Source organism: Sceloporus occidentalis, unplaced genomic scaffold (assembly GCF_023333645.1).
Source record: "Sceloporus occidentalis isolate IW3139 unplaced genomic scaffold, rSceOcc1.0.p SCAF_210, whole genome shotgun sequence".
Lineage (NCBI taxonomy): Eukaryota > Metazoa > Chordata > Lepidosauria > Squamata > Phrynosomatidae > Sceloporus > Sceloporus occidentalis.
The window spans coordinates 643,404-655,231 of NW_028317190.1; the positions used below are offsets into that span (position 1 = coordinate 643,404).

General features: G+C 39.8%; 1 protein-coding gene across 4 annotated transcripts; it reads left to right on the top strand.

The window, feature by feature from the left end:
- The first annotated feature begins 5,377 nt into the window (after positions 1–5,377).
- On the top strand, positions 5,378–6,109 carry LOC149277546 (mitochondrial import inner membrane translocase subunit Tim9). 4 transcript variants are annotated; one of them, XM_089502759.1, is made up of 3 exons: positions 5,378–5,416; positions 5,735–5,830; positions 5,975–6,109. In XM_089502759.1, exons 1-3 carry the CDS (start codon positions 5,378–5,380, stop codon positions 6,107–6,109), a joined length of 270 nt encoding a protein of 89 aa, XP_089358885.1. The 4 variants fall into 4 exon arrangements, with proteins under 4 accessions (XP_089358885.1, XP_089358886.1, XP_089358888.1 ...); XM_089502760.1 differs by having other exon boundaries at positions 6,047–6,109; XM_089502762.1 differs by having other exon boundaries at positions 6,059–6,109.
- The last annotated feature ends 5,719 nt before the right edge of the window (positions 6,110–11,828 follow it).

Genomic DNA, 11,828 nt, shown 5'->3' on the forward strand with positions numbered 1-11,828 from the left:
AAGTTGGCATAACCGGTGAGTTATGTATATGCACCTGGACATAAAAGGTCCCAACCAAATCAGGATGGTGTTGAAAGTCCGATATTTTTTTCTTCACTATCTATGACAAACTGACAAACACAGTCACACAAACACAGTGAGAAACAACAAACACAGTCACACAAACAGACACTGTGACAAACACAGTCACACAGACACAGTAACAGACAAACACAGTCACACAAACAGAGTTAAACACACATACCTGTCGCTGCCTACAGCTTTACACTGAGTTGGTGTGAAGGAGGGACTCAGCCTATCAGGAGAGGCTTCTGAACTCTCAGGCAATCAGAAGAGTTGAGAAGTCGCTCCTGATTGGCTGAGACCGCCTTCACTCAGACTCATCGTTCTGGGGCAATGCATTGTCCCGGATTGAGGCTGCCCGGGACTTAAAGTCCCATTGCGGGACTGTCCTGGGCAATCCAGGACATGTGGTCACCCTAGCAGTGCCCCTTTAACAGAGGATAATGATGTGCCTGATCTTTCCTACAGGTAAGGATGAAGTATTCCTCGTGAATCGTCAAAGAACATGCGCAAAGATCTAAACCGGACTCCACATATGTAGTCAATATACAGACTTTAGACGTTGGGTCAGTGGCCAAACACAGAATCATGAGCCGATGCCCTGCGAGTGTCGCCAGGAACGTCCGACTTCTTCCGGGGGTTAAATTCATATAAGGTTTCGATCTTTGCACACATTCTTTGACGATTGGTGAGGAATACTTCATGGGAATGATTAGAAACATCGATATCCTCTGTTAAAGGGGGTTTGTGTGTCTTGTGTGACGCAGTGAAGGGGGCACTGGGCGCCTAAAAACCTAAAGCCAGCCCTGGATGTAACTTAAATGGCACCTATGATTTTCACCTCGCGACCTTTTATGCCGTACGCTCGTTGTGGAGATGCAGCAGGATTTTCACACTCTTTTTCTGACGTCGCTGGCACATATGAGAGACTTGGTGCGCTTCGCCTGCGCAGGAACATTAGTTGAGGATAAGCAGTCAGCCTGGGCAGAGCACCGCAGTGATAAAGCACAACATGCATTTCTTTTTAGGTTGAACGTCTTTGTTAACGCAAAAAATGGACATCGGTTCAGCCATATATTTCAATCCCTGTCTTTACTTCAGAGATAAGTACTCATTATTTGGTTAAAATGGGATGTCTGAAGCAGACAGACTTGGTTGCATATTTCACAGAGGTTGCTGGAAATAAAGAAATCAGAATTGTGTTCATTTCTAAATTTTTTGCAAATATTTGTGTGTGTATATCATAGTTTTTTTTTTAACTTTCCAGAGGCACTTTCCAGCACAGCTATCAATAACGTACTTGAAAATTTACCACTCCCACTTCTTCAAAGCTCCACCCTATCAACCCAACCCACATAGTTAGCATAATTTAGCTCCACCCAGATACTGATGGTTGTACCTCATAAATCCCATCATTATATATTGAGCCAAATAATGACAGTGATACACCATAACTTCCATCAGTATATAGCAAGCCAGGCACTGATGATGAGACAGCACAACTCCCATCATTAAGTAGTAAGCCAGACACTGAGGGTGGTACAGTATAACTCCCATTAATGTATACAGTACAGTTTGGTTCCTATCATGTAGTGGTCCAAACACTGCTGGTTGTATTGCACAGTTCCCATTATTATATAAAGAGCCAGACAATGACACTGGTTCAGCATAACTCCCGTCGTTACATACCAAGCCAGACACTTAAAAGGGTACAGCATAACTTCCATCAATAAATAATAAGCTATTCACTCCCATCATTATATTGTGATCTAGACACAGATTCTGGTACAGCATAACTCCTATCATTATAGAGTAAGCCACACACAAATTGCGGCACTTTCAATAAAGTAAAGCTTGTCGCTTAGGGTGACCACATCGGCCATGTTTTCCAGGACACACATAACTTTTAAATATTGCTGACCTGCCCAGATAAAATGCTGCCCTGCAGTGGGGAATGTATAGACTTATAGAAGGTAATACATCCCCTGTACTACAAGGTAGCATTTTATCTGAGCTGGACAGCAATATGTAATAATTATGTGTGCCCTGGAAATCATGGTTGATGTGGCCACCCTACCACCGCTGCTGAAGAAATTGGCTAAACGCAGCGACGAGAGACACATAACCCGGGGCATATGCGTCAAGAGAAAATTTTGCCGGGACAGTGCCTCAAATAATCGTGACTGTTGGCAAGTATGGTATGTTGTACTTTTTGTTTCCAGGTTTGTTTTCTGTCACGTTTGTGGTATTCTGGAATAAAAAAGTCTGCTGCACCGGTGGGCCGGTCAGTCGGTGGGCGCGGGCGGCCGGCCGGCAGACCAACACTCAAAAACAGCCGCTGTGAGCGCGTTTGCAATCAGCAGCTGGGCCGCCTTCTTCGGCCGCCCAATGGCCGTGCCTCAGCACTTCGTCCCACGTCTTAAAAGGGGTGGGACGAAGAGCTGCGGCACGGCCATTGGGCGGCGCATGCATGCCAGCCCCCTTTAACTTCATTAGAAGTGTATAAGGCATATCAGGGAGGCAGAGTGGCATATAGGGGGGGTACAAGCCTGGGGGCAGATGTACATAACTAGGGGGGCAGGTTGGCAAAAAACAAAAATTTCTCAATCATAGCTTTTATTAAATATGAAAAAATTACATGACTTAATAAAGAAATAAAAGTTTCTTACAAGAACATCATGAAGAATAATGTGATCGCTGTTTTGTTCCACTGAATAAAATGGAACTTTTTCATCTAAACATTTTTGCAGTAGCAAATGTTTTGATTCCATTATGTCTAATGTATTTAATTTGTTAGGGCCATTTTTAACACTTTTGCATTCTGGCATTTTAATACAAATAATGTGATAAAAAGAATGTTTTATAGTTTATATCGACTGCGAGATAAACTGTATGGGGCTGCTCTCCAAATGTTTCCAGGGCTGCTTTTCATTCCCAGTCCGGCCCTGTGTACGTTTTTTACATCACTCCATTTGCATTTTTCCCAACTCCAGAGGAACTCAGCCTGGTAGGAACCTTCGCCTACAGCATTGTTTCAGCAGGGCTGTTGACAGAACTGCATAAGCGACGCTTGGCAACCTGAAGTAAACCTAATAAGTGAGTAAGAGAGAAAATACCGTGTGATATTAATGTAAAAAACAATAGATACAGAAATGCCTAGTGACACGTAAGGGCAGCGTCACTAATGTGTTGCGGGAGAAACAGCATTTATTATTTTCTTCCCGTTTTATCTTGTTTTGCTTTATGAGAATATAGGAGTCTGACGAAAGTGCTTCTGAGAATTCAGTGCTGTGTTCGCCCCTCCCACGTGTTTCTACGGCCGGACAAGGAGACCGGAATACGATCGGACCTGTGAGTATTGAATGGAGGACGCTGGTTTTGTTATTAAACGTACAGTGGCTAGAAGGCAAGGGCGGGGAAAGGTCATATGTTTAAATAGAGTTTAAATTAATAAGCATTTTCGAAAAGCCAAAGAACACCAACTAAACAGGACATGAATGGCACAGTTACTGTGGCACAGCATGTCTTATAAAATATCACATTGTCCCCCCCCCCCCCGTTAATATATTCTTGGTTACTGGGGTACTTGAAATAACAAAGAATCATTAGAACCCTTGATGTACACCATGACATATACCATGATGTATTTTCAGGTATTTAAAAGCTTGTGTTGTTACTTTTATTACATCAATGTTGCACGTTCTATTCCTATGGATTTGTATATATATATATATATATATATATATATATATATATATATATATAGCGTGCGCATCAGTGCTGGGAAGGCATATAACGTTGACCTCAAAATGACTAATTGTGTGTGTCTCAAGGTCATAACAATACGTTTACAGAAATGTGGCTATACTACACATTGGGCATTAACATGTTAAATAGATCTACTTCATAATCATCTTCCATTATTAAATGTTATATATATATATATCTGCTTAAAATGTACATTGGTATTTACACAGTAGTAACCTACAGGTTTAGAACACTCTATAAATGAGCGAGCAGGGTGCTGCGTTGCATTGATAGAGACAGTAGTAGGACGAATGAAGTGGTTTTGCCTCTTCACAGGATCCAGCATATTTTCACGTTGGAGAGAGTTCAAAGGAGGACCAATACCAATTTCATCCTGCAAACCATTGTACAATTTGGAGGATAGGAACGAGTAAAGGGTGTGAAACATTTAAGTAGATAAAGGGATTTGACAGAGTACAGTAAATACGTTTATTGCAGGAGGAGAAATGTTAGAAGAGGTCATAATCTAAAAGCAAAGGGTCAGACTTTTAGGGATAATGTAAGTAGGTTTTACTTTACCGAGAGAGTGGTGAAGCCTTCCAGCAGTTGTGGTAGAGGATAAAACAGTGAGGGAATTTAAACATGCGTGGGATAGGCAGAATAGATGAGCCAGATAATTCTTACCTATGCTTGACTCAAACAGCAACTTTACAATAATGACGAGGCAAAGTAAATAGTAATAACCATGCAGACTCAGAGAAAAGGTTATGTATATATATATATGTAAATTTGTTTTATTGTATAGAACTGTTAGTGTAGGATTAGGAAGTGGCGGGCCTGTTTTGATATTCAGTTCATTCAGTGCCCCTGAACCTGGTGGCCTAGTGACCAGCATGTAATCTGTGGATCGGGTGGTACTAGTCTCTCTTGCCTGCTGTCTACCCAATCTTCTCTATTAGTGACAGGGTGTCATCGTTCCCTAGGAACAGCAGCCATCACACAACCACACATTTTAACACAACATAGATATATACATATAATGCTCTAATCATTTTAGTGTTTTTTTCACCCCAGCAGACAGGTGAACAGCATTCTCTAGTGTAACGTTTTCATATAGCTGCCTGGTTTACGTGTCAAACCGGGATAACACAGGAACCCCTGGAAAGCTGCAGAAGTGTCTAAAACAAACACGTTTGGAACTTGCAGGTCCTTCTTTGCCCGTTGTTACGATGAATGGAGTCCCACACCGTTGTCCCCGACAACAGCATCTCCTGTGTGAGATTTAGCACTTGTCCTTAGTAATGAATTCACCTCCGTCTGTATTCCACATGCCGTTTCCTTGCATAACGTTATAGCAAAATGCAGATTTATCTCTGATTGGGCCATTAGCCAAATGATGCATAGGCGTTTGAAAAGGACCAATCAACTCTGTGCATTTAGGCAATGTAATCAAGCCACATGTGTGATTGGTGGTTTAGTGAGCAAGACAATTATTACTTATCCTTTGACATTTAAAAATAAATCATTTTTGTTAACAGGATCTTGCCTTTTAACACCAGTAAGAAATATGGCAGCTCAGATAAACGAATCGGATCAGATCAAACAGGTAAGCAATCTTGTCATCTAAAAAAAAAACAACTATATATCTCAGGTTTGTTTTAAAAAAAAAAAATGGTTTTGTTAATGATTTGTTTTGTATTTTCCTTTTATTCTTCATAATAAATAACGTATGCAGTTGCTTTACAGCAATGGAGTCAGGTGGCTCATATTACTCACATGCTACCCAAAGTTACTCTGACGTTACCCAGTAGTGAAGTACACACAGAATAATTTGTCGTCTTTACCCTTTATATGGTGGTGTTGGAAATAGAGATTATTAGTATTTGCAGTGACCGAAACCAATTTCTGTCTTTTTTGTCAACAGTTCAAAGAATTTCTTGGAACATACAATAAACTAACGGAAAACTGTTTTCTGGACTGCGTGAAAGATTTTACAACACGAGAAGTTAAACCTGAGGAGGTACCGCTTAGCCATGTTGTTAACCCATTGTGGGAACATTGTTGTCCAGGGCTTGTGAAGGCTAATTCTGGGAGATAGTAGACTATTTTAAGTCATTATATGTGAGGAAATAAATGCGCACATAACACATTTTTTCACTTCTAGATGACCTGCTCGGAACATTGTCTACAGAAATACCTGAAAATGACGCAGAGGATATCCATGAGATTCCAAGAGTACCATATACAGCAGAACGAAGCATTAGCTGCCAAAGCAGGACTTATTGGTCAGCCGCGGTAATGAATGTGGCCTGTGCTCCATTACGCTCTGCCATGAGCTTCCCAGCAAAGAAAAGAGAACCGCCGAGAGGCACCATGTTACTTCCAACGCGAAGAGAACGTCTGAAAGATCAAATATGCAAGACGAGCCGAGACAGCAGAGACGCGGATTGTTTTAAGCCCTTTGCTTTGGGCAACACCAAACGGGATTGGGCATCACAAATATACATTCACCTTAAGAGGTTACAATCTCTGTTGCAATAAAAGACAATTATGCCTCAGCCCTTCTTTTTTTCCTTCCTTACTGACCTTCGTATTTAACACGTAGTGCTTCATTGTGTAAAATATCTGTGACCTGCACGCAATTCTGCACGGTATGAACCAGCAACCATAAAGCCTGTGATTCGTTAGTTTGGCAAGCATTCCCTGATTAAGATAAAGAGTTAGAAATGCTTTCAATACATCAGTTTCTTCAAATGTCTTATCTAAAGAAGGGACCTTTAAGGTATTGAAGGCTTATATAACCAATTCTAATGAATTCTAGACCCAAACACATAACATAAGACTCATATTTGGGGTACAATTTCATAAGTTTTTTTTTTTTGTGGGATATGTATGAACCTGGTAGAAGTTTTACATGCAATACAAAAGATAGATGGGTGTCTGTTATATTGTTTGGGCCATGGTTTTTGAGGTTAGTGTAGCCCTGCACTAAATACTCGGTTAATCGGAGAGGAAGCAAAGTTAAACTTCACCGTTTGTTCATTGCTGTTGCACGGATGGATTCTCCATACAGTTGTCTCTGATCAGAGCCCAAGCTCTCAAACTTTAATACTCTCTTTGTCGTCTCACCATAGATTCCATTTGCGAGTAATTCCGCTGCTCTAAATCAACCAGAGCAACTGTATAAGAGCCACATTTATCATAATGCCATCCTAGAGAAACACAGACACTGCCTGATGTTAAGGATGGAGTCTTTTGCTACAAATTCACTAAGACTAAAGCAGACACTATATGCAGTAAACAGCAGAGGCTGAATATTGAAATACTGTACCCGTAATTATTCATTCTTACCAATTAGGCGATTGCTTCAGGATCCCATGAACTATAAGATTTTAATTTGTGGGTTGAAAGTAATACAGGAGCATTTGCGTTCCTTAATTGACACAACGCACACAGCTTTATATATCCTAATAACACCTTTAGATTGCACAAAAGGTTCCAATTTTGCCCATTTTCCGCTGTAGGTACAAAGTCTGCATGTTGGGGACCCTAATGCTTCGGAGCAGCCGCACAAAACGATGCCCATCTTGGTCATGATGATTATAGCTGCCAATGTAAGATGTTTAGTGAAGAGCAGTACATTATATCTCAACTCTTAATATTTAACACTGTCCCTCAGAAGATTCCTAAATAAGCCAATAATTTAAAATAAATAGTTGAGAGCGTGGCAGCTCTGTTTTAAGTTGATAAATATAGAACATGCACTTGGGATGTAAAGATCCAAACGCAAAATTCACTGGGGCGGGGGCACAGAGCAATTGTTTTTGAGGACCTAAAAGAAGAGAAGTGTCAGAATAAGCAAGCAGGGTGCTGGGCTGTATAGCGAGACATTAGTAGCAGGAACAATGGGTTCTGTCACTTTACAGATCTCTGGTCAGACCTCGCCTAGAGTATTGCAGTCCCAGAGACCCTGTTTCTGTAGAGATATTTTGGTCACAAAAAGGATCATTAATAGAGTTATGATTTCAACTCCCTCACGCAACGGGTTGTCCTTAAACCCATTATAACAATGCATTGTGAGCCCGTACATGTACCGGCTTCATCATGAAGGGGTTAAAGGGTTTTAGGTTTCTTCTTTTTACATTTACAGGAATTGTATGTTTGACTTCTTCCACTAGGGGGCAGCAGACGAGGCTTCATTGGATATGGATCCTTTCCTCCTCGATGTTTTATGGAAGCAGCAAAGCTATAATGCTTTCAGATACCAAAAGCCACAATCCAATCGCAGTATGTGAAAACCCCAAGGAAACAAACAAAATCTACTTGGACCAACAGCAGCATTTCAATACATCCTTCACCGACTGATCACCAGAAACGTAAGGAAACCGCATTTGGTGACAGATGTTACAGACCTGAATGGCGTAACCGATTGTTAAAATCATTCGCCATTCTTTAAGTTGCTGAATCCAATTATGGTCTTATGCTAGTTCTACTAGCTCATCAGAAATACTGCGAGCCAATAACCATCTGACTTCACTGGAGGAATTCACCCAACCGTGGAAAGCAGGCGAGAATTAACATTTTCATGAAATTTTACCAAAAATTACCAACTAGATTCCTGTGAGGTTTGTCAGCCCACCAAAACTCACTCATTTAGCGAATAAATTCCAACAATGTCACTTATTGAAGACATTATGAGATGATCTGAAGAATTCTATGCATTACCATTTTAGATAGTTTTTAACCTCAAAATGTACATATTAAGGGTAGCTAAAAGAGAGCTTCAAACCTAGTCCTAGGTATAATCCTTTTCTTGTTTATTGCGATAAACAGTTATCATGGACCCAACTGTGTACATAAATATTAGGTTTTATTCTTAACAATAGGAACTATTGAGAGGTGATCACATTAACTGAAAGCACCTAAATAAACAGACTTTGAAGGCAGAAAAGATCTACTCTGCCCACCCAGTGTTAAGACTCAAACCTTTACTGATATTCCGGATAGCTATATGGCCATCACATGCATATTTAAATGTGGAAGTCCCACGGAAACACATGCGTGCATTAATGTAGGTTTTAGTTCATTTTGTGCCCATAAACTTCATTGATGTCCAAGACCTGGAGGCGGCCATTGTTGTCAGCCGTGTCAAATCTCGAGGAAGGTCCTCGCTCAAACACCACGCTGCGCTAATTCTTCATGGTAACGAAATCCACTCCTTCATAGACTTACATTATTACCTGATTATCCTGCGGGGTTACTAAGAGTCATTCAATAGTTTACCACAGGGGTTCTCAAACTGCGGCCCTCCAGCTGCTGCAGGACTACATCTCCCATACTCCTCAGCCAGCCCCTTAGCTGAAGGAGCATTATGGGAGATGTAGTCCTGCAGCAGCTGGAGGGCCGCAGTTTGAGAACCCCTGGTTTACCACAAAACAATATAATAAGCAATCAGGTTGCTTGTCTAGTAAGCCGGGTTAAGATAGCAAAACTGGAACTCGTACAAAATTATGCAAATACTAGGAGTGTTTTTGAAAAAAATTATACTAATATTTAAAAAAAGGCTTTTAACCTTAAATTCCATTACTGTTTTAATCACTAACAAATCTCTGTATTACCGCCTACCATCACCCCACTGTATTAACCACCAAGGTCAGATGCTTAGCTGTAACATAAGTACATTTTACTTTACTGATAAGTAAAAACCTCATTACGGTCCATCCAAGCCCCTGACCCTGTAGTTGTATATTAAACCTTTTGCCCCAACAGTTCTCCTCCTTTGAATGCTTTCAACCTGTACGTTGTTTAATTGTTGCTATTACGTTCCCCCTCTTCTCTCTCTTGCTAGAGATTGGGACTCCTTAATTTAACTAACATTGGTGTATTTCATAAAGCAATTTGTTTTGTTTGCCCCGTCACCTGGGGTAACTTTGGAGGACTGTAACCCCCAAGATCAAATGTGTGCCAATGCCCTGACAATCCAGAGACTCCGTGCTACGGTGCATGTTATACTAAAATCACAGAAGTTAATACATTCTGATGATTAAGCATTCTTTTGTCAACATGAATAAAATAATTGAAGTAGCAAAAATAGCTAAGTTTAAACCATGGCCTTTATTGAGCTCTTCAGCGAGCGCTGTTTACATACACAACTCCGCGTTGCTTAAGAAAGACAGAAAAAAGTGCATATTACAGGAGTACTTTTTCTTTAACTCCCATGGCAGCCAAGGAGTTAAATCTGTGCTGGAAGGAATCAGACTCACAAGTTCACAATGCAGCAAAAAAAAGAAAAATACATAGATTTTTAGTAACTAACCATAGCTAGCGTTCAGCTCTGCGAACACAATATTCTCATATACACCATAGGGCAAGTTTCTCGCCCCATTCTCTGCTCACCCCATCCAAACCAACAGTGTAACCCCTTGCCTGCCAGATGCGCCCGCAAGACCGCTGGCCCACCTAGCAGCAAAGGGGAGACACTCATATTATACGATGGTTTACAAAAACACACATTTGTACGGATCTTACACGTGAATGCGTCATTAAGCCGGTTTCCCCCCAAGACACGGCATGAGTGGGGCAGCTCAAGGAGATGATTGAGAAACATTGGTCTATTAGTCTACAGCATATTAAACACAGAAGAAAAGGGGTAAAAAAAACCCTTTTAATGTACAAACATGAATAAAAATTGATAAAAAAATCACTTTTGTACACAACGTATATGCAAAAAACGGTTTTAAATACAGGTTTCAGGACTATTTACAATTGTATTGGCCTATGGAACATCCCATTGACCTCGCAAACATAGTTGCTTTACTCTAATGCTGCATCTCAACCTTGGAGATAAATTCATTCGGCAGTATAGCAAAAATGAAATTCTACTTCAAAAGGGCTTTGCGACCGAAGAGAAAGAAAAGACAAAAACAGTTTGGTACGAAGACTGCCAAAGAAATGTGGTAATAGCTTTTCGGTGTCGTGAAGTGGAACGCAGAAATCATCTTAAGAGCTACAGTCGTATTGGAATAGAGAACTAATCTAGACCCTTCACTTATTTATTACTTTTTTTTTAATTTTATTAATATTTTAAAAAATACATAAAAATACAACATCCAATGTCTGAATAAATATATTTAACAAGTTGCAAGATAATACCTTATTTTACAAAAAAAAATTCATCTTTAGAAATCTTGTTAAATAACTTCGCTGTTGTCATATAATTTTCTTTTTTTTGTTTTTTTTTTGTAACAAAATAAAAACTCTGAAATTACATTAGAAAAAGACAAAATATATTTGTCAAGGATAAGATAGTCAACTGAAAACGTATTCACAATTCCACTGTAAACATTAATAAACATTAAAATATTTGCATAACTGTGTGCTCTAAATTCCTGTAAAAAGTGGAAGACATCGTTTAAATGTAGTTTTCAGTCAACTACAGACCCTTTAACAATTTATTTTGTCTCGCTTACAGCTTTAAAACTGGGCACTCTGCTGAACTCATTGGACTTTGGCAGTTCTCTTAATAGCAAGTGCTTCCAAAAAAATAATAATATAATATATGGAGATCAGAGGCTAAAAAGCAGCCCTGTACAAAAAGTGCAGCTGCTATGAAGTTTTTTTTCTAGCACTCCGACGTTTGGATTACGCACTTGCTCATTTTTTTTTCCTTGTGTGGGTAATTGATGGGTCTCTCGATACTGTACTCAGACAGACATTTGTCAATTCAATAAAAAATGGTCACTTAGTTTTGGAAAAAAACAAGAAACTATTGTGGCACACTGCTAAATCTCCTAGTTTCTAATTTAATTCAAGAGAAAAAAATAAAATAAAACGTAAAATGTGTAAATATATATATATATATATATATATTTTGAAATCAAGCAGAGGGAATTTGGAAAGAACAAAAATCTTGGCAATGTCAAACCGGTTGAGTGCTTTACGTGGTTGTATTCCAAGGAGAGGGAGTTAAGTGTTCGTGTCCGTGGCAGCAGACTGCTGGGAAGAAGAGACGTTGGGTA

Bases quoted from the DNA above. Each gene is read 5' to 3' on its own strand.
- LOC149277546 (XM_089502759.1), top strand. From the start codon at position 5,378: ATGGCAGCTCAGATAAACGAATCGGATCAGATCAAACAG. The intron at 5,417-5,734 runs GTAAGCAATCTT...TTTTGTCAACAG, and splicing joins AATCGGATCAGATCAAACAG to TTCAAAGAATTTCTTGGAAC. The intron at 5,831-5,974 runs GTACCGCTTAGC...TTTCACTTCTAG, and splicing joins GAGAAGTTAAACCTGAGGAG to ATGACCTGCTCGGAACATTG.